This window comes from Rhineura floridana, chromosome 9 (genome assembly GCF_030035675.1).
Source record: "Rhineura floridana isolate rRhiFlo1 chromosome 9, rRhiFlo1.hap2, whole genome shotgun sequence".
Lineage (NCBI taxonomy): Eukaryota > Metazoa > Chordata > Lepidosauria > Squamata > Rhineuridae > Rhineura > Rhineura floridana.
Window position 1 is genome coordinate 24,591,434 of NC_084488.1, and position 23,627 is coordinate 24,615,060.

The 23,627-nt window shown below is 41.4% G+C and overlaps 1 protein-coding gene across 3 annotated transcripts in view; it reads right to left on the reverse strand.

Moving 5' to 3' along the window:
- The window catches only part of RFC1 (replication factor C subunit 1), an 81,233-nt gene that overhangs the window by 12,507 nt on the left and 45,099 nt on the right, over positions 1-23,627 (reverse strand). For all 3 annotated transcript variants that reach the window (XM_061582979.1, XM_061582980.1, XM_061582978.1), the window contains 8 exons: positions 22,069-22,176; positions 14,178-14,357; positions 12,993-13,097; positions 10,922-11,318; positions 4,194-4,303; positions 3,137-3,251; positions 2,564-2,652; positions 1,398-1,535 (listed from right to left, as the gene is read on the reverse strand). In XM_061582979.1, coding sequence (XP_061438963.1) covers positions 1,398-1,535; positions 2,564-2,652; positions 3,137-3,251; positions 4,194-4,303; positions 10,922-11,318; positions 12,993-13,097; positions 14,178-14,357; positions 22,069-22,176 — 1,242 coding nt within the window. The remainder of the gene's footprint in view (positions 1-1,397; positions 1,536-2,563; positions 2,653-3,136; positions 3,252-4,193; positions 4,304-10,921; positions 11,319-12,992; positions 13,098-14,177; positions 14,358-22,068; positions 22,177-23,627) is intronic.

The window sequence follows — 23,627 nt, forward strand, 5'->3', positions numbered from 1 at the left end:
CACAATTACACCCCGCTTTTAAGCCTCTTGGAGACATCTGTTTGATCTTATAACAAATACATTCTGTGCAGAGTAAAACTCTAAATATTTCTACTCAGCAAACATGGGATCTGGCAGTAAAGCTACACCCTGCCTCCCTCTTCAACAGATGCCATGTTAAGGGCTTAACCCCCCTCTATATCAGCACATAGACATTTAAGGTTCAGGGATGAGACTTCGGCATATAGGTTTGGTAAATGCATTTCCTTAACTGAATTTAAACATTACAGAAAACAAAATAAATGAAATGAGTCAATAACATAGAAACATTAAAAAATACAATTGCTTGTTGTTACAATTCTAAACTATTGATGCAGAGCTGAGAAACCCTATTAAATCATAATTACCTGAATCAACAAGGATGTAAGCAGGGTGATAGGTACCTCTCAAAAAGAAGAGGGACATATGCTCAAAAGAACAGAGATTTATACTAAACTTTTCCTTTGAAGAAGATCAGTCTAGGATGCATTCCTAAACATTCCTAAATTGCTAACTTTCATAGAATCATAGAATAGTAGAGTTGGAAGGGGCCTATAAGGCCATCAAGTCCAACCCCCTGCTTAATGCAGGAATCCAATTCAAATCATTCCTGACAGATGGCTGTCCAGCTGCCTCTTGAATGCCTCCAGTATCGGAGAGCCCACTACTTCTCTAGGTAATTGATTCTATTGTCGTATGGCTCTAACAATTTCTCAATTATAAAAGAAATACACAGCTACAGTCTGCAAAATAACGAACAACATGAAAGATTTCAATAAATCATATGCCAGGTAACATACTTTGCAACAATTTTGATTAAACAGTCTACTAACATCAAAAAGAAATAACTGTAGGCACATCTAATAGCACTACATCAAATACAAACAATTACTATTGTATAATCAAAACCTAGATTATATTACTATGAGAATGTGTCTGGTTCACATATGTGCATAGTAAATGTATCAGTGTTAAAAATAATAATTGCTGTGAACACAACTTATTTAATCTACAAATGTGGGTTGATGGGGTCTGGCCAAGTCAAGATTTTCTTTGTGTAACAGGAGACACAGGTGTAGTGGTTCGAGACAGGGAAATGGGCAGTAGTGATGTCCCAGTCTAGTATGCAAATCTGGTCTATCTCTGAAGGACATCACAAAAAGGGAAAGACGACTTCTGTTCACAATAAGATTTTAACTGAGCTGCACTGGGGTAAGGAAAACTAACTATGGGCCCTGTTCCAATGTCTCTGCAACCAGACAAAATGGGTGCAAAAATGGGTGAAGTTTGTATATTTGCCACAATCTCTTTCAGACAGGCCTTTTTCCTGATCCAGAAAAGTAATTCTTATTGTCTTATGATAAGTGTCAGCTACCTACCTTGATCTGTTCTACACGTGGTCTGTGAAAGCGAAGGTCAAAACAATAGTGGACGAGAGAACGAATCTTTGGATGATTCCGATCATTACACATACAAATTATTGGAACCTTTGTATGCTTAATCAGGTCGATCAGTTCCTGCAATGAGATAATGCAATCCAACTATGAAGCCCTTATGTAGATCTGATAGCATCAACTACTGTGCTGTGCAAATTAGTGCCAACTTAACTCAAGCTTGCCAAGTATCTCATCTACCTTTCAGACATTTAAGAATGAACCAGCTGATTGACAGTTTAAACTGCTGTAACTGAATTAGTCTGAAAGATCAACTTGGTAAACCAAAGCTTTCTATTAGATCAGCTTGGAAAATAAAAGCTAAGTTGAGCTTTTTCATAGATTTTTTTTTTCTGTGCAAAAACTGCTCAGCACAAAACAGAAAAATAAACAATTTTCCCATCTGATTTTAGAGACGATAAAGAGTATGATCATTTACGTTAATATAGGAGTATGTAGGAAAATGTCCAGTTCAGCATTTCTTTCTCATTAAGCAAAATTAAAAGGAAATATCTTCACCAACCTGTCATTAATACAAATGCTGATTTGGGTTTAACAGGATCTAAAGCCAACATTGAAATGTGATTGTAGTTTCTGCCTAAGAAAGGCACCCTGGTTTGCATGAATTTGTGGTTAAATTTGATCGAATGCTTCCTCAACCATAATTCACAAGGGAGAGGTGAATTAGATTTCAAAATGAGAAGAGGGAAGAGGGGACATTTCCACAGCTGACTCCCTATCTCTTATCTGCAAAGGTAGGAGCCAACATTATATCTCTACAGCTCAGCATCATCTTGTGTACTAAGTAAGTCAACCACAACATATCCTTCCATGTTTTATTCCAGTCACTTTTGTCTGAACAGCAGTTTCAAATGCACAGCCTTCCCCCACATCAGGTTCATGCAATCCAAGTTTATCGTAACTCACAGGATCTGAACCTCTCTCTCCTCACTGAATTTTGTAACATTATTCATTTTCAACCACAATTACCCGTTATGTTCATAAAGATATGTTCAATGAACTGTCTGAAATTCCACTACCACTCCCAAAATCACACACACTGTGTCACTCATTTACTATCGCTTTTACACTTTTCATGCAAGTTATTTTACCTGTATTCCTCCTCTGTCTTCATTGCCAGCCATTCCATCCACCTCATCCATAATTAGGACATGCTTTGTGCTGACTGAAGATGATGTTCCTGAGGACAATGGAGGAACAGTAAAAGAATGCACAGTGATCTTATCTCCGAACACTATGGCCACATTCACCTGCCACAGTAAGCCATAAATCATGAGACAATTGTGCCTTTACTCCCCCTCTCCTATGGAAGGAAGAAAACCATGATCCCTGTCTTAGCATTACACCCAAGCCAGGGATCATGGTTTGTTTCACTCACAACAAACCATAGTCAGTAAGCCAAGAACACACTTGGCCCCAGATCATGATTCATTGGGAGCGAAACAAACCATGATCCCTGATTCAGGTTTAACACCAAGCCAGGGATTGTGGTTTGTTACTTTCCAGGATGAGTGGGGAAGAGACAAACAGATAGATACGTTCATGGTAAACCATTTACCATGATGTGGAAATTGGGGCTATCTTTTGAAAATGTTGCTGCCTATGAAAGATGAATTTAAGATAGCCGAACAAGAAATAATCATCAAAATGATCAGTGAAGATACCTGAACAGAATCCTTTAATGCTGGTGTTATTTAGAGATTCTGCAACCACTTCCTTCAGGCTCTTCTTACTGCGAGTGTCACTGGCATTTAATTCCACATAGCTCAAACCCAGTTCCTAATCCAAACACACAAACAAGACAGCAGTGTCAGTAACAAATGTAAATAAAAGATCTCTTGTACAGACTAGTTTACTGGCCAACAACTAAATTTATGATAGGGACACAGTCATACCAATTGACCTCAAAGCCTCAGGTATTCCTCAGGAGGCCAGATTATTCTGGCCCTGGTTATTCTCTCAACTAGCCACTGTCACCTGCCCAAAGCAATACCTACTGTAGTTTTGATTTTATTTTGTATGATTAACCATCAATACAAAAATGTCCCCAGAGAAAAAGAGAGCCAACATGAAACAACTGTAGCTTCTGAGCTGGTGACTGCTTTATAAACATGAGACAAAGCAGGTTCGGTCAACTAAAGAGATTGGTGTAACACATAGAAGAGGACACTACAGGACATGATAATTTAACTTCTAAAAAATTAACACTGCAATTGCAATCTTGTTTTTTTATGGAACAATTTGAGAGTCCTGCTGGGGCTATAAAGGAAAGATTAAAAAGCCTGAATATAAACATATTTTTTAAAAAGAAAATCCTAGCTCCTCCCCTTTCTGATTTCTAGGAGACAGAGGGAGGGAGGGGGGGAGAGAGAGAGAGAGGGAGAGGGAGAGGGAGAGAGGAAGGACAGCACAGCATAGAGAACGCCAGGCAATCTGCATATTTGACTGTGATCCTCTCCAGTAAGAGAAAGTCTTCAGAATTCTCAAAGGCAGGGTTGGTTGCTCTTACATGGCAAGTATTAACATGCAGACTGGCTTTTATTGGCGGATAGATTTAAGTGGGAAAGCAGCTATTGATATCAACACAATACAAAAAAGAAGTATCCTAAGCATTTCAGTTGTCGTTCTGTCACTTTATCCATCAAGCAGCCCCAAAATAAGCCTGACCCATGGATCTTTGCCCCTTCACACGCAGCCCCCATTTGTGAAGACACAACTCACCTCACAAACTAGTGAAGCAGTCGTTGTTTTGCCAACTCCAGGAGGCCCAGAGAGCAAAGCTGCTTTGGCACTAGCACCATCTTCTTTGACTCCAAACTTACTAGGCTTTACTGCAGGGAAAATGGCAAGATGATTTATTTAATCATGTTGTATAATGGCAGAGGATCACAAGCAAAAAAATTGACTATTTCATTCAGTGAAACAGAAACAAAGCACGTTCAAACTCCAAAGCCTAACAACAACAACATCAACAAAACCTTTACAACCCAGGGAAACTTCTCATTTAAACTCTCTACTTAACCAAATGAATCAGCTTTATGAATAGAATCAAAGGCATGGTCACCTATAACGTGTAAGAATTGTCTGCCAGTAGCCAGGCTTTACGCTTGAGTAGATACAAAAGAGATCCCATCCCCCCCCCCTTCAAGATGTCGGGGTGCTTAAAATGATTAACACAGATGGGCATGGACAGGCTGGGCTTGTGACAAACTTTGTAGACTAAACACTTTCAAGGACTTCTTTACAAGTCTGGAATGAGTACCTGAAGTGTTTGCTGTTTTTACTTTTCTTTGGTACTATTGTAACCATGGTATTAAACCTTAGCGTTTTGGAACCAATCCATGGTTTTAGAACCTTTATCTGGCATAGCTCTGTTGAAATCACATCTCTTTAGATTCAATGGAAGAAGTGCCATGTTGAATGTCACCACCGGCCAAAATGTTTTTAAAGACCCACATGTAGAAAACTAGTAGATCAGACTAGGATACACGTGCTAGTTTTTCAATTACAGCAGGGAATTTCCACATACAGGGAGAAAGCATTTAAAACCCACCTTAAAACCTTTGTTAGAAAAGCAGGTTACAAATATTTATATTCACTAATAGGCAAACCTTGCAGTTTAAGAATGTACCTATAGTCCACAGATATTTCTATCAAACTTTAAAAAGCAGGGAAACTGGGCAGCTATAGTGAATGCACCAGGGGAGCAGGAGACCTGACCTCCTCTCTGAGATATTTACTGCCCTACAAATTGGTCAAAATGCAAACACCATTTGGGTTGGTCTTTCACAGTCCAATCCACTTCCTGTGTAGCTTGGAAGAATTTGGTAACGTACCTCTGAGCATATGGTGAGTGGTGGCAATACCTGCCATCTCCAAAGATGGAGAATTAAATTTTTGTATGTTTGTTGGTGTTCTTACTTTGCTTCTTTTCTGTGTTACCATTGTTTCTACAGAGAATCTAATCTAGAAAATTTTATTTCTCTCATTCATCCTAGAAACCTGTGTCAAATTTATTTTTATTAATTTCAAAGCCTTTTTATTGGTCAGTGTCATATGATGGTGAAGATAGCCTTTTGTGTTTCAAATTGGAGGTTATGTTCTATTTTTATTTTGGGTGCATTAACAGTTGAATCTGAAACTGCAGTTTGATGTAAAATCAGATGGATTACAATATGTTGCTACTTCAGGAATGACTCTAGCTGTTGGAGAAAACAAACTTAGCCTGCACAAGATGCATGTTTTCAGCCTGCTATGTTTAAACCACTTCATTTAAGGCAAGGTGGGCACAGTCAATTAAAAACATAGAGCACACCTAGAATTTAGCTAGAATATACTCCCACTGTTTTATCTGGTGCAAACTGAGACACTCCTGATGTCCACTGGAGACTATTCTGCAGAATAGTCAGTACAATTATTCCACAATTATTTTTGAAGGTTTTTTTACTGTAAATTCTGCAAAGTGTTGCTGTACTTCACATTCACAGAAATAGCAGCAAAAGAAAATGATTTCCTATATGAAACATCACTAAAATTGCAAAGGAAAGCAGACATATTTAAAGTGACTATCTGAACTATGTCAACTGTCTTAATAATGTTGCTCCCTCCCTGCTAAAACAAGATCAGCACAGCGCATGCCTTCTTTCTATCATTTGGGCTGATTGCAGGTGTTGCCACCACTCACCATATGCTCAGAGGCACGTTACCAAATTCTTCCAAGCTACACAGCAAGTTGATTGGACTGTGAAAGACCAACCCAAATTGTGTTTGCATTTGACAAATTTGTAGGGCAGTACAATATCTCAGAGAGGAGGTCAGGTCTCCTGCTCCCCTGGTGCATTCACTATAGCTGCAAGGTTTTTTGCCTATTAGTGAATTTCTCTACTTTTTAATCCGGGAGGTAAGAAACTCTCAGAACCGCTGTCTATTATCTTTACGAAAACGTGGAGGACTGATGAAGTGCCGGATGACTGGAGAGCTAATGTTGTCCCTAACTTCAAAAAGGGCAAAAAGGAGGAACCGGGGAACTACAGACCAGTCAGCCTAACATCAAGCCCTGGAAAAACTCTGGAGCAGATTATAAAGCAGTCAATCTGTAAGCACCTTGCAAACAATGCAGTCATTACTAGAAGCCAACATGAATTTATGAAGAACAAATCATGACAAACTAATCGTTTTTTGATTGGGTAACCTCCCTTGTAGACTGTGGGAATGCTGTGGACAAAATATATCTCGACTTCAGCAAAGCTGATTAGCAAGATAGCTAAATGTGGGCTGGCTGGAACAACTATCAGGTGGATCCACAGTTGGCTCCAGAATTGTACTCAAAGAGTGCTTATCAATGGTTCCTTCTCAAACTGGGCGGAAGTAACGAGTGGGGTACCACAGGGCTTGGTCCTGGGCCTTGTGCTCTTCAACATTTTTATTAACCACTTGGATGAGGAGGTACAGAGCATGCTCATCAAATTTGCAGATGATACAAAATTGAGGGGCACAGCTAATACCATGGAAGACAGAAACAAAATTCAAAGGGACCTTGACAGGCTGGAGCATTGGGCTGAAAACAACAGAATGAAATTCAACAGGGATAAATGCAAAGTTCTGCACTTAGGAAAAAGAAACCAAATGCACAGTTATAAGATGGGGGATACTTGGCTCAGCAATACTTCATGTTTGAAGGATCTTGGAATTGTAATTGATTACAAGCTGAATGTGAGCCAGCAGTGTGATGCGGCTGCAAAAAACCAAATGCTATATAAGGCTGCATTAACAGATGTATAGTTTCCAAATCGCATGAAGTATTCGTTCCCTTCTATTCAGCACTGGTTAGGCCTCATCTTGAACACTGCATCCAGTTCTGGTCTCCGCACTTCAAGAAGGATGTAGACAAACTGGAACAGGTTCAGAGGAGGACAACAAGGATGATCAGGGGACTGGAAACAAAGTCCTATGAGGAGCGACTGAAATAACTGGGCATGTTTAGCCTGGAGAAGAGAAGGCTGAGGGGAGATAGGATAGCACTCTTCAAGTACATTAAAGGTTCTCACACAGAGGGCCGGGATCTCTTCTCGATCGTCCCAGAGTGCAGGACACGGAATAATGGGCTCAAGTTGCAGGAAACCAGATTTCGACTGGACATCAGGAAAAACTTCCTGTTAGAACCATACAACAATGGAACCAATTACCTAGGGAGGTAGTGGGCTCTCTGACACTGGAGACATTCAAGAGGCAGCTGGACAGCAATCTGTCGGGAATGCTTTGATTTGGATTCCTGTATTGAGCAGGGGGTTCGACTTGATGGCCTTATAGGCCCCTTCCAACTCCACTGTTCTATGATTCTATGAAATGGGATCCTGTGCAAGCTTGCAGAGAATCGATCATGTGTATGCTTATTGACTTCAGTGGAATTTACTCCCCTGCAATCATGCCTACAATAGGTGAAACTGACCACAGAGGATGGGGAGAGGAGGAGGAGAAGGGAGGGGATGAAGGGCAGAGGGGAGGAGGGGGAGGGGAGGACAGGTTTGATCATATGCATGTTTATTGAGTTCAGTGCGATTTACTCCCGTGCACTCATGCTTATGATAGGTAAAACTGACCGGGGGGGGGAGGGAGGGATGGCTGGAGTAGACAAGTAAGAAGAAAGAGGGGAGGGGAGGAGGAAGGGAGAGGAGAGGGGAAGGAGGGGAAAGCCAGGTCTGATCATTTGCATGCTTATTGATTTCAATGGGATTTACTCCTATGTAATCATGGTTAAGATAGGTAAAACTGACAATGGGGGAGGAGCAGGGGGAGGGGAGAGGAGAGGGAGGGAGAAAGGAAGAGGGGGAAGGAGGGGATTGGAGGGGGAGGGGCAAAGGAACGGACAGAAGAGGGCAGGTTTGATCATTTGCATGCATATTTACTGCCATGCAATCATGCTTAAGATAGGTAAAACTGACCATGGGGAGGGGGAAGGAGGGGAGTGGAGGGGGAGGGAAGGGGCAAGAGGGAGGGGACAGGAGGGAGGAGAAGGGTGGGTTTGATCAGTTGCATACTTTTTGAGTTCAATGGCATTTATTTCTGTGCAAGTATGTTTGAAAATAAAAATGGACTGCCTTCAAATCGATCCCAACTTATGGCGACCCTATGAACAGGATTTTCATGGTGAATGGTATTCAGAGGTGGTTTTACCATTGCCTTTCTCTGAGGCTGAGAGTCAGTGACTGGCCCAAGGTCACCCAGTGAGCTTCATGGCTGTGTGGGGATTCGAACCCTGGTCTCCCAGGTCGTAGTCCAACACTGACCTGAGGTAGCGGTGGGAGAGGAGATTGGGTGGGTGGGCACTAGGCAGAGGAGAAGCCCCTTTCCTTTCCAAAGGAAAACATTCTGAACAGTATCATTCTTTTTCAGGCTTTCCCCCATTTTTTTATTCTACAGCAGCCACATGTAGCCTCCCACCCAAATTTAAACCAAAGCTGTCCCTGGCCACATCCACACTAGGCCTTTATTTCACTTTGGATAGTCATGGCTTCTCTGAAAGAATCCTGGGAAGTGGAGTTAGTGAAGGGTGCTGAGAGTTGCTAGGAAATGCCCTGTTCCCCTCACAGACCTTCAATCAGGAGAATAGCAGTCTCCTCTCAGCACCCTTCACAAACTACACTTCCCAGGATTCTCTGAGGGAAGCCATGACTGTCTCACGTGAAATCAAAGTCTGGTGTGCATGTGGCCCCGATTAGGCAAGCCAAGCAGCTGTGAGTCTGGCTTTTAGAACACTGACAGTTGATTCTTACTGAGCATGCCCGACATTATCATTCAGTTCAATGCAAAATTTGTTACATTAATTAAAAATCATCCAGACATTTTTTAAATTTTTGAACTGCAGAAGATGAAGGTCAGAGTATGGGACAAGGTCAGTAACAGGATTACAGGTCCTCTGTCAAAAATGGCTGATTTTTAATGAATTTCAACAGATTATGAAAACTCAGAGAAAAAAGTTCAAAAGGGGTCTGGGTTCTTTTCTCTCTCTTTAGACTTTGAACTCTCAATTCTCTCTGACTGTTTTGTGTATCACCATGAAAATTGAGAGGGTTGTTAAGCACACGTTTATGAGTTCAGGACTATAAGTTTTATAAGGTTTTGTTTTGAAATGAGCTTATGGGAAGCATCAGAATGGTATGGGGGTATTTTCAATTTAACATTGCGGAATGTGAAAAATCCCCACTGACTATAGTATACAGCCACTCTTGTGGCTGTATAATTGAATAAGCTAATCTAAGCATGCACACACACACTCCACCATTTCAGCTTTTTGGTGTTTTTTTAACTGAGCCTAAAAAACCCGCAGAAACCTAATATGAATTAAATCTCATTTTAGATCTCAGTTGCTTCAATTGCGGCTTGTTTCAAGGACTGGTGAAACATGGTTTGTGTTCCTTAAATCAGATTAAATGCTGCATGGCAGGAGGGGAGATATCCAGCTCAGCTAGCAACCGAGCCTGAAAATCCTGTTTGTAAACCACTTTCCTTGGCTGCAACTAAACGTGGTTCACTGAACTACACTTGGATGGCTTTAGAAAGAGGATTACACAAATTCATACCTATCAATGACTAACAGTCATGACGGTTATATTACATCCAGTATCAGAGGCATTATGCCTCTGGGTACCAGTTGCTGGCAAGCACAAGTGGGAAGACTGCTGTTGCGCCCAGGGCCTCCTTGCAGGCTTCCCGCTGGCATCTGGTTGGCCACTATAAGAACAGGGTGCTGAACTCAACAGGCCTTTGCCCTGATCCAGCAGGGCTCTTCTTGTGTTCTTAAACCCTGGTTGGGGCAGTAAGAGAGTGGTGGGGGAGGCAGCCATGGACTCTTTGGGAAGAGAAGGGGAGACATGACAAGGTCTGTTCAGGAAGAAAAATTCTGACTCGCTTGTATGCTTACACTGCAGCAGCCAGTTTCAGAAAATTAAAGGATTAAAATAAAACCAGGTCTCATTGCTAACTCTGAATTGGGCCACAGTTTGGCATTAAGAGGTACTAGTCCAGAGTCTGTGAGTTCAAATCCCCGCTCGTGTCTCTTGGGTGTCAAGGGCCAGCAAAAGATCACCCCCCCCCACACTGAGTGGCTGAGGGGTTACGTGCCCTGCCACCTGTGCAGCCGTGGGCAAGCTGCATAGCCCCAAGGAGCCCAGTTGCCCTCCAGCTGGCCGTTGCAGACAAGGAAGGGGCTGGCTTGTGCAGCTGTGGCAAGCTGAGCAGGCCCTAGCCAGCTGGGGAGGACTAGCCTCAGAGGGAGGCAATGGTAAACCCCCTCTGAATACCGTTTACTATGAACACCCTATTCATAGGGTCACCATAAGTCAGGATCGACTTGAAGGCAATCCATTTCATTTCATGCAAATAAAATATACATCATCAAAACACTGGAAAAAGTTGTTGAGTGCCAGAAAAATAATTTATTGCACAATTACCATGCTTGTCCTGCGAAGTATTCCTGTGCCAGTTTCGAAGCCAACGTAGGAGTTTATTGGCGCAGCTCTGGTCGCCTTGTTGCCCAATGATTGTTTTGAGGGATGTGGGCTTGTATTTGTCAACCCATAATAATACCTCTGCTCCGCCTTTACTGGTTTCTTGAACTGGGCTCCCGGCATCCTTTGGAACCTGCTTTTTCTCCGCGCCTCTCTGATCAAAGTCCAGACCTCTCCTTGTTTCTGTTGTCTCTGTCTTGATGGATCTGAAGGTCTCACCTTTCTCAGGAGTGGATTTTTTCTTCTTGGGTTCACTCTCTCTCTTTAGTGGGCTCATTTTCCTTTTTTCCGCTTCAGCTTTTGGTGGGGTTTTCTCCCACGTGGATTTTGTTTTCTTCGCCTTCAGAATAAAAGGGAAGAGACGTGCAAGAATTAGAAGGCCTCAGCTCTTTCAAATGGTGTTCCTAGGAATGCTGGGATGCCTTGGAAACTCACTAGAGGTCCCCAAAAAGATCGGGAATGGCAGATAAAGTTCTTTAAAAACAGTTCCCCCTCCCATTTCCATCTACAAAGCACAGATGGATTCCAATACACGTATATTCAATTCATATAGGACAACAGCAAGAACCAACAGCCTTCACAAGCATCCTGTCCTCCATAACATGCAGAGGTTCTAAGGTCATGTGCACTGGAGTTCCTCAAATCAATGTAAAAAGGGTTCCCTAAAGCTTGAAAAAATACTCCTGTAATACATATTTAATCTAATATTTATTTATTTATTAGATTTATATTCCGCCCATCCTCCCAGTAGGAACCTTTAATCTTTAATTAAGATGCTTAGAGCAAACATTATTTGATTGGGTCCCTTCACTGACACAAGGATCTGTTCAGAAAGTACGTATCTCAGAAATCTAGCATGACATCAAGACTTGAGTGACATGCTCTCTCGCTGGCCTTGTAGTTTAAGCACAGTAAACCATGCATTAATGACCCTTGGGCTCGCATGTTCTCTCCTCCAGCGTGGCTGTGAATTGGCAATTGGACGCTTTCTCTCCTGTTTTCAATGAAGCATTTTATTGTTAGGTCTGAACTCTAAACCACAGTTAACTTTAATTATGGTTTATTATGTCCCTTTAGGCTAGCAGAGACACCCTACAGAAAAAAAAAGTTTGCTGCCCCCATAGGGACCCCAGGAATGGGTGGCACATCATAATGTGGTATGGTTTCCAGGGGCTTTTTAATGAAGGTTTTGAACAAGTGTGGCAAGCGCTGTGATGTCTAGCTGCAGCAAGCAGCTAAAAACAGTTTAAAAGCAACAACCAGGGACACCCTTGATCCACCCTGTACTTCTATAACTCAACTGAAGTATTTCAAAAGTGTACTTTTTTTTTTTTTAGGATTTTTCCAAAAAAAGCTACACAAATTTGGGATGGAATAGACTTGCCAGTCCACTCATGTGCAAGGGACACAGACTAGATCACCTATTTCATCCATCCCTAATTACAACAGAACACATTCTTTCAGATGATACCTTTTTTTTTTAATTAATCACTATCCACACTAGTAACATTAACTCGGTGTCAGTGCAGAAAACTAGGAGGTTCTTCAGGGCTGGTGAGGCTCTTTATTCATCTACTTGGAGGTTTTGTGTATGTGTGTTTTCTTTGCTTTGAAAGGAATGTGTTCCTATATTTTCCATCTTCCAGATGGGAAAGCTGCTTGGAGGAACAGTTTTTCTTTTAAAAGTGGCCTGTGAAAAAAGGATTAGGCACCCCCTTCCCTGGTAAAAAATGCTGCTATCAAATTCACAACTTTTTCCTCCTCTCCCCATAGTCCCTCCAAAGGCCTGGCAACAACACATTGCCAGAAGATTTGACCGTGAATCTCTTTGCATCAAGCATTCCTTGGCCCTGTGGTTATTCAGAAGGACTGCTCCATCTGCCATTCAAAAACAGATGTTTTCTAAATTGGGAGTTTAAAGAATCTTCCAGACTAGCTATCACCTACAGAAAGAATGCAATTTACATAGGGTTAGCATACAATTCCTCCAAGTTGGAAACTGATTTGTACAAACCTCTGCTTCAGCTGCCACTTCATACTTTGACTTCTTGCCTGGCATACTCCGAATCAGGTCAAATAAACCATCTTCATCAATAATTTTTGTCCCTAAAGCTGATGCCTATAAGAGAAATAAAAGTCTGCAGTTAAGTCACATTTACACAGTACTCAGTGTCAAAAAGTAGCATAATTACACACAGCTAATGTGTTCAAATGCAATAGATGTACAGTATATCCAGTTAAGCAAATAAAATATACCGGAAATCAAAGAGGTTTCTACTAATAACTTCCCCATCTTAACAACAACAAGCAACCTTTGGCCCCAGAAGAAAAAAAACTGCCTACCACAAAAAAGTGGCCACATATTGCTGAGATTAAAAACATCTTTCTGATGTTTTCAGTTGCTGTAAACCGCCCAGAGAGCTTCGGCTATGGGGCAGTATACAAATACAATAAATAAATAAATCTCTCCAGACGTTTTTTGGACTCCCATAAGCCCTAGCCAGCACAGTCAATGGTCACAGATGATGGCAACTGTGGTCCAAAACATCTGGAGGGCAATAAGTTAGAGAAGACAGAGTTCCAGCAATGCCCATGCTTTTTAAAGGATTAAACAAATTCACATTACCCAATATTGTTAAATGGAACTCTGAGACTGAGAGACAGTACCCTTCAGAATACCAGACACTGGAGACAAACTAGGATAGCCAACACCATCAGGCATCGATTACAAGTTTCCAAAAGTATTGCTGGACACTGCTGGGAACAGACTATTGGAAGAGATGAAAGCAATTCTGTCCTTAAGATTGACATTGTGGTTCTTGGACAGCTCTTAAAGAGGATTAGACAAATTCATGGAGTGTAACAGTATCAAAGGCTGCTAGTCACAATGGCAGTGTTTCCAAATACCAGTTTTCTGGAAACTTGCTCTGAGGTCCTGCTTGGGGGCTTCTGGTAGCCACTGTGAGAACAGGATGCTGGACTAGATGGGCCATTGGTCTGATCCAACAGGCTCTTCTTACGTCCCCTTACCACATGGCAGGAGAGCAGCAGCGACATTGCCAGGTGTACAGAAAGGCTGACAGACTGCCCAAAATGAAAAATGCTCTATGTGGGATTGGCAGGAGAAGAGGAGACTATCCAGTACAGAGTGGCAAGAGATCACTAAGCAAGGGTTCCACAACAGCAATGCAATATTTACCTTTTCACACTTAGACGCGCCACAGTCACGACCCTTAATGAGATAGTTCGTCTTCTTGCTGACGTTACCAGTGACTTTCCCCCCATAGCGCTCAATTAGAGATTTGGCCTCATCGCGTTCAATAGATTCCAAAACACCTGTGATCACAAACGTCAGACTTTCCAAGCAATTTTCACCACCCTAAGGAACAAATCGGTGCAGCAGGAAGTATTAAGTTTGTGGCAATGTAAGTGAAACCTCTAACAGCTAAATTCCAACGTGATGAGGAAGAATGGAATATCGCTTGAAAAATCCAATTTTTTATTAATCATATATTGCGTGTATCAAGTGAAAACAGATCTTTGGTGCAGTATAGACATAATGCTGGCTTGCAAACCGGTTTGCAAATCTGAGGATAGCTTTGTCAACACATGTTCCCTCCCCAATCTCTTCCTGGTGTTAATTTCATGTTACAACTGCACCAAAGTGCACCAACATTAATGCAAAGCAGATTCCCTCATAACTATGGTTTACAAACCCATTTTAAACCATGACTGTAGCCTTAGTGTTATGAGAAAACCGTGGCTTGCATGACCCATCGTACCAATGCTGAGAAGTGAACACAGAGGAGAAAAGGGAGGTATAGCCTAGTTCAGATTTCTGTATCCAGAAACTTGGCCATACCTGTCTTTTCTCCTTTGTATGTTCACTTTACCAGAACCTAGTGTTCAGCTTTCTGTGTCCTAGGTAAAACTGGTTAACACTGCCAACAAACCATGGTTCCAAACCATAGCTTACAATCCTGATTTATAAGGACATTTCCCAGATTGGGCATCATGGGAAACTCTGGCATAATAAACCACGAAAGTCTGCTCTGAAACTGGGCACATGAGGGAAGAAGGGAACTCTAATACTCATTGTTGATTCCTTCTCCAACAAACCATTGTTTGTTGAACTAGAACATTACTTCTAAACTGGGTCAATGTGTTTTACTTAGCACATACAGAATTATCATTTTTGCAGGATGTTCTCCACAATCACAAGGGACACCAACATTTTAACTCATGTGATGTTCAGATTCTTACAGGCGCAAGATTTCCACGTGCATGTCTGGATTGATACCAAGTTCTATACATGAATAAAATATGTTCCTTTCTATTTAAAACTGACTTTTCAGACTTCATCCAGCTGATTCTCATAAATTTGTCTTGATGGTACACTATCGAAATTCAGATAATGATAGAGGCATCTTCATCATCACTTTATTGCAGGCCTTAGGCCATCGCAACGTGCATACAAAGTTAAAACATCAACGGAGCAATAACAACACAATTAAAATTTGCAATGGAAAATAAAACCCAAATAGGACATTAAAACCAATAAGCCTTAAGCAGCCTGTAAATCCATTGTAGTTATGTATTTAGCCCTCAGGTTTTGAGCAGCGAAGGCAAATCTAGCCACACAATAAGAAATCCTATAATCATTATCTCCTAAAAGAAATGGAATAAAATGATCATCCAAGCCAGGCCCTTGGCGATTCATTAAGATATTAAGGAACACAGCTCTAGGATGGAAGTAGATCGGGCAATCAAATAAATAATGAGATAGATCTTCCACATTCCCAGTTTGACATATACATAAGCGTTGTTCATATGAGGTATGTTGATAACGTCCTGCTAACCATGCAGTTGTCATAGTTTGAAATCTCAACGCAGTAAATGGATATCTTAATTTTACCGGGAATTGATAAGTTAAATAATTTGCCAGTTTATGATCAAATTTAAATGAACGGTACCATCTAGAAAACTTCGAGTTTAAAATTGACAAGCCATCCAGCCACACACAATGATTCATTATATGGTCATGTATATTATACCTATAAAGCTCAGAAATTGTATGCATGGGAATATGATATTGTGAAAGGATCAACCGAAATTTGGAGGACCAGTAGTTACTTACTACTGCCACATCAAAACAAGATCTCACCAATATCCTTAAAGACAAGTTTGCTAAGATAGCCCAGTAGCGTAATAAACATTTATGTATATAAGCGCTAACTGGGAGTAAACCAGTTTCGGCTCTCAAAAACGCAGATGGGGTACCCGGCGGAAGATTTAAAAGACGTCTAATGAAATTATTTTGGATAGCATCTAACACAGAAAAGAAAGGTACTGACCAACCCCAAATTGGCGCCCCATATGTAATCTGGGGCAAAATCTTATTTTGAAAATTTTTTAGAGCTGGGGCCACCATATGCCCCCCTTCCGTCCTATAAAATTTTAGTAAGGAACCTATCGCTTTAGCGGCCGACAATTTAATGGCCGACAAATGAGTTTTCCAAGCTAAGGTGTCTTGAAAGTTAATTCCAAGATACTTAAATGATCTGCATTGGTCTATTGGATGGTTCCCAATAGACCATTTATGCTTTTGATATCTCTTGCCGAAAACCATTATTTTTGTTTTCCTATAATTGATTTGCAGGCCTTCATTGTTACAATAGCAGTCTAACTTTGACAATAGCCTTCTCAAACCTATAGGAGTAAGAGAAAGGAGGATCATATCATCTGCATATAAAAGAGTGGTGATCTTTCTATTACCTGCAGAGGGTGGAAAAAATTTTAAACCCTCCATTTCATGTACTATATCATTCAGATATAGATTAAATAGAGTAGGCGCCAGCAGGCAGCCTTGTCTAACACCTTTCCCCACTGCTATTGGGTCAGTCAGGTTGTTACCCACTCTAATTTTAAGGGTATTATTAGAATATAATTCTTTAATTAGGTATAGAAGACGTTTGTTGATATTAGTACCCAACAGCTTGGCCCACAAACGATCTCTATCAACAGAGTCAAACGCCGCCGCAAGATCAACAAAAGCGGCGTATAGGTGTTTTGTAGGGCCAGCCACCGATTGTCTTGCAAGGAAATAAAGAGTGGCACAATGATCTAATGTGCTCTGTCCTTTGCGGAACCCCACCTGTTCCGGAGCGATAATCTGGTTTTCCACTACCCATTCTTCCAATTTTTGTAGAAGGAACTTACTATATAACTTTGCCCCTATATCTAGTAAACTAATAGCACGAAAGTTGTTCGGATCCTCTTTCTTACCCTTTTTGTGAATAGGTATGACTATGCTCTGTTTCCATCCATCTGGCATTATACCTGTGTTGTTGATCTTTGTAAAAAGTTTAGCCAGGATGGGTACCCACCAATCTGGGAATTCTATAAAGAGTTCAAACTAAGTTTGACTGGGGCAGCATATAGCTTACCAAAATGTTCCTTCCACTTTAAAGGGGTAATATTATTAGATGCAAAATGTCTGTAGACACCAGATCCGGCAGCAACCAGCTCCCAGAAAAGGCGATCATTGCCATCCAGCCAAGCTTGATTAAGTCGCTGCCACTGTAAACTAGCGTACATTTCTTTTTTATGCCTAATTAATGATTTGTATGAAGAGCGCAGCTTGCTAAGTTGGTGATGTTTAAAGGAGGTAGGATCCCGTATTAAATTGCGAGTGAATTTAATTAATTGGCGCTTAGCTATTTTACACTCTTGATCAAACCAGCTTTTGCCCCTGGGCTGTGTTGTGCCGGGGCGATTTTTCTTAATTAGCATTGGTTTAAGTATAGATATAATTTGTTCATAAGCTATGACAACATCTATTTTCGATTCCAAAACTGCCTGCCTAACTTCGGAAATGGTAGATGACTCAAGAAATTGACAAATAAGGGAATGTAAATTTATAGACCAGCGTACTCTGCAGTCTGCAATCTGAAGATCGTCCAAAATTGGTAGTATCGGTAAGATCAGCGGATGCAAAAGATTTAAAATCATTAACAGGGGAAAATGGTCGCTTTCAATTCTATCCAATACAAAAAACCCATCCACCCTCGTGAGTAATGTACCAGACACCAGCATATAATCTACTACGCTGGCTCCCCGGCCGGAAAAATAAGTGAAAGCACCGTTAGATTTATCTATCTGAGAGCCATGTAAACATATAAGCTGATGGGCAGAGATTAATTCCATTAACCTCAACCCTTGCTTGTTTGACGTTCTGTCTCGGGAAGTCCTAACTTCTAAAGGGTATGAAGTGACTGGGCCATGATTTAATAAGAATTCATTCATGCTACCAGAGCCCATCCGAGCGTTAAAATCCCCACAGATGATCATTCCATGTTCAGGATATTGGCATTCCACACAAGCAAGAAATTCAGATAATTGGTCCCAAATATTATTTAAGGTTAAAATCCTAGCTTTATGAGGAGGAAAGTAAACATTTATAATAATAAGTGGACCGTCAGTTCACTAACAATCCTCAAACCTTGGGCAAAGTGTTCACATGGAAACGATAAGAAATGAATCACTGCTGGCAAATCATCAGAAATGAGGATGCAAAGTCCACCACTAGCTCTGCCGTTGCTATTTTGTTTAGTCACTGGTGCTGGATAAGCCTGGAAACCAGGTAGAGCTATAGAGGATTCAGAAGTTACCCAAGTCTCTTGAAGACAAACGATCGTGAATTGTTGTAAAAAAGGAAATAAATCATCCTTACTGTCTTTATTAGCCCAACCCTTGATGTTCCATGAGAGAAACTTAAGTTGTCATTCTGACCCACGTAGATCCTTTGATTCAGTCGAGGGGGTGCAACCAATTTTATCCTGACTGGATTTTGGCACAGTTGGAAAACTCAAACTGGGAGCAGCAGGAAACCTAGAGGAAAGGTTTTGTCTTTGATTTATCTTGGCTCCTGGTACTAAGAGTAACTTAGGTTCGTCATTTCCTTCCGTTATCTCATCTGGATTGGAGGGCAGAGACGACTTAGATTGTTCATTAATTACTGAAAGACGTAATGAAAGCTGTACAAATCTGTCTAGAATTTTGTCCCGTTCAGATTCTGGCAGTAAACCAAACGACTGCAATAACGATTGTTCTTCCTCCTCCAGATGATCATCAGACTGGTCCTCCTGTCGGGAAAACTTGTTTAACGATGAATGTTTGTCAATCAAAGTAGATGGATTGCCAATATCAATATCTAAATCTACAGACTCCCTTTGCAAGGCCATCTGGTCCAAATTAATCTTTGGAGTAAACAATCCTTCAGGAATTTTTGATCGTCCACTTAATTTGTGAGGGCTGAGTAACCTCCTTTGATGGTTCACAGTATGTGTGAATCCAAAAGCTTGCATGAAGATTCTCTCTCCTCTTGATTAACTTGGTCATCTAGAACAATCAACGGACTCAAGTCAAATTGCGCTTGTGGGACTGGATGTATTGGAATTTTAACCAGATACCTTCTTAGGTCCAAAGGCGGTGCTACATTTTCAAAAAAGTGAAGAGTAGTTATACCCAGCTTTATCAATGAATCTTTATTAAGCCATATTTGGTTAGTTAGCTCATAGGAGGAAAAGGTAACCACCGCTCTGGCTCTAGTGTTAGAATAGTATAAGTAATCTACTTGACTGATGTCATTGCAACATATATTCCTATTTACAGGAGATATCAGCATCTTATTCAGGATGCCGGTCAGATGTCGTTTCCTAGCAGAAGGGCTTACAAAGCCCCACGGTTTGGGATAATTTCCGAAAACTAGTTTATTTCTTATCAATATAAGTTTCCATCGAGGGTGTGAAGATGGAGAAGTTGTTTGATGTTTTATACGCGCCTCCCTTAATACATCTTGCCAAGGATCTTGTTGGGGTATGTCAAGCGCGGAAGTCAATATATGGATTTCAGACAAGGGTTTCCTCTCCGATTGTATTAAATCATTAGATCGACCTTCTTGAGTAGGCCTCTCCAGGCTCTTTTTTCCAGGATGTTTTATTTGGGGTGAGCTTAATTTCGATGTTCGCGTCAGCGATGTATTTTCTAACAAATTAAAAAGTCTCTTGTAATTCATGTTGCTTTTCCGTTTTATTTTTTGAGACTTCACATTTTTGGACTTTTTTGGATGGAATGCCGGGTGTTTCTTTTTAACACTGACAGGTTTATTCTGAATAGGATTCATAGGGGCTCCAGAGCTTGCCAAATGCCCCTGAGAGGAAGAAGGAGCACTATGCTGTTCATTACGTCTCGCAATGACTAACGTTGTTAGCAAAGAGTTACATTCCTTCATAAAAGCCTTAAGGCACTCCAACTCCAAGGACAGCATATGTAACCACCCTTTTAAAGATAAATCAGATATAACTCCGTTTGACGATGTATGATTAAAGGATAATTCCAAATCCTGAGTCAGTTGTTCCACAGATTTATCATGGGGTGCATCTACTTCCAAAGCCTGGGTGGAGTTAGCAATTTGATGTAATTGAGTTAAATTTGGAATGGCAGTGCCCTCATGTTGTGGGTTGGCGACGGGATCCTGTTGTAAGATTGTAACTAACTTGTCCATAATATCAGAAGCTCCATTGGTTGCTGCAGGTTCCTTAGTTAAAAATTGTCCTTCCACCATCGTTAATTCGTCGGCCAAATTTGTTGCTAAATAGTCATCTTTATAGTTATAAGAGAAGCCTTTAAGCGGCATAGACCATTCTGTGGAAAGTAGTGACTCAGGCCCTTTAACCTTTTCAGGATGGTTTTCAGGGAGGATACGGGGGACAGCTAAAGAATATTTTGTAATTTGTTGCTGTCCCTTTAATAGAATAGAGCCCACCATCGGAGATTTAGATATACAGGCGTTTTGCTCCAAGTGGGATCCAGGCGTCAAGTCAGTAGTCTCCTGAGAAGGGTTATCAGTCGGAAGTTCAGAAAAACCTAGATTAGTTAAGTTTTGGCTTTCTGCCAGCACTATTTTGGCGGCCAAATCCACCTCCAAAAGGTCTCTCTTTGAGCTATGTGAATAAGCCTTAAGAGGAAGGGACCAGTCCAAAGGGGTAGTTGCAGCTTGCCAGCTGTCCCTTTCAGTATGCTGCTGTGATATAGTTGTAAAAAAGTTCGTTATTTTCCTCTTTGAGTGGATTTTTAGCTTGCCAAGATGATGGCGATTCCAACTGGAACACTCCCCGTCTCCTCTTTTTCTTTCCCTTTTCAGGCAAGCTCTCTAAGGGAGGAGGGAATTCGAGGGCTTTCCTCTCCTTCCTTGTTAGCACCATTGTCTAACTTAAAAGCATTCAGGGATAATTACAGCAAGTCTCTTAGCTATCAGACTAACTGATAGTTTCCAGGGTTTCCAAGGACGCTGGCTAAAATTGGCACTTAGCCACTGCAAAATTCTCCAGTCAGTGAGGCTGAAAGCTAGTGAGATTAGTATAACATTTGTTTGTCTCAAAATCACTCGTCTTAGAATGTGAGGATAAAAGCAATTAATCATAAGGTAAATAAAAGCCAAGGACGCGAGCAGAAGCTCACCCTGCGTCGTCCACCGGAACCGGAAGGTCAAAAAATAGAGGCACCTTGGTGGTTCTTGAGATTTCCCAGTGAATATCAGAATTGCTAATGCTACCTAATGATCATACAGAACTTTACCTATCTCCAAAACCAGCATTTATAGCATACCATATACAACAAATAAATGTATACAGGTGTCCAAAACAATTTTTCGTACAGGAGAACAAAGGACACCAGCTGCAGCCGTCCACTCCTGGATTGAGCTAAACCTCCCATCTTACTTCCATATCCATTTCAACATGTGTTGGTGCAAGCACAGGGATCACAAGATCTGAGATTTTAAACACAGGCTGTGTGTGTTTGGGGAGAGAATGTTTCTGACCCTGGTGACTGCAGACAATCATTTACAAAGCTGTCGGGCAAGAGAAGAGTGTGTGATTAGAACACAGCAAAGGGTCCCACAGTAGACAGACAGAAATTCTTATGAGAAATTCTGGGCAGAGTTGCTGAAGCCCAACATAATCGCAGAGACACCAATCACTAGTGACACAAAGCCCACATCCTTTTGTAAGAAAAACGCCTGGACTTACTTGTGGTATCTCTTTAGAGCCAAGAGCTTTTGGACCTTCTCGGTTAAGGAAAGTTCTATAAGCCTGATAGTTGGCTCGCTTCTTTTCAGAGTCCTCGGGACTTACAGACTTTAAAAGAAAAAGAAAAAAATCACATAGCATTGTTGTAATCACATGCTGTTTGGTTCAAATTACACAAAGAACAGAGCATACATTAACAGAGACAAACCCAAATACAAACTATTTGGACTCCCAATGGTTTAGGATGCAAATGAATAACTTCTTTTTCTGAACTTATTTCAAAGAAGTCCAATATACATTACTTCCAAACTGTTTTAATGTTGGTGTTGCACAGTATGTTAATCTTTACTCAAAGTATTGCTCATTTTTTTACAACCCCATTTGTTCATTTTCTTTAAGGACTGATGCTACTCTTTCATGCTCGCTGATGGAAAAGAAATTATGGGTGGACTGTGGAGACACAAACTCTGGTGTGCTGAGCTGCTGACCATTCTCTCTGACCATTACGTGCAAAGTCTTCCTTAAGCACAGAATTGTGCATAGAGGCTACAAACAGCCAGTGGGTAACACGGACTCTCTTCTCATCTCTGCCGCCAGTGGCAAGCCAATTCAGAGTAAGAGATGAAACTGACAACAGAAAACTTAAATCTCCCATCTGCCAATATACAGCCCTGCATTATTGGCACTATGGTATTGAGAGTAAGGAGTGTGCTGAAAGAGTACACTATAACAAGGGCTGAAGACATTCATCCCGCTCAACTAGGTTCTAATCCTGTGCCCAGCCAATAGCATCAGAAACTGGAAGAAATTCTTCCAGAACACTAATCAGTTTAAAGCACATACACACACGCATTTACTGACTGGTTGCATCACTGACCAGTCGCAAATACCCCCTTCTTAGCGAAGGTGATTGAGAGGGTTGTGCGCAGCAATTGCAAGTATTCTTGGATGAAACAGATTATCTTGACCCATTCCAATCTGGGTTCAGGCTTGGTTGTAGGATTGAATCGGCCTTGGTCACCCTGATGGATCACCTTTATTGGGAGAAGGACAGGGGGAGTGCAACCCTGTTACTCTTACTTGATCTCTCAGTGGCTTTTGATACCATTGAACATGGTATCCTTCTGGGCCGACTTGGTGAGATGGTTATTGGAGGCACTGTTTTACAGTGGTTCCTATCCTATCTCCAAGGTCGTTTTCAGATAATAGCATTGGGTGATTGTCTTTTGGCCCCCTGGGAATTCTGCCGTGGGGTGCCTCAGGGTACCATCTTGCCCCCCATGCTGTCTAATGTCTATATGAAGCCCTTGGGAGCAGTCAACAGGAGCTTTGGGGTGAGGTGTCAGCAATATGCTGATGATACCCAGCTCTATCTCTCTGTAACATCTGAATCAGGAGAGGCCGTGCAAGCCCTGGACCGCTGCCTGGACTCGGTGGTGGGCTGGATAAGGGCCAATAAACTGACTCTGAATCCTAGCAAGACAGAGGTGTTGTGGGTTGGTGGTTCCCAAGTTTGGATAATTGGTCAGTTGCCTGCTTTGGATGGGGTCATACTCTCT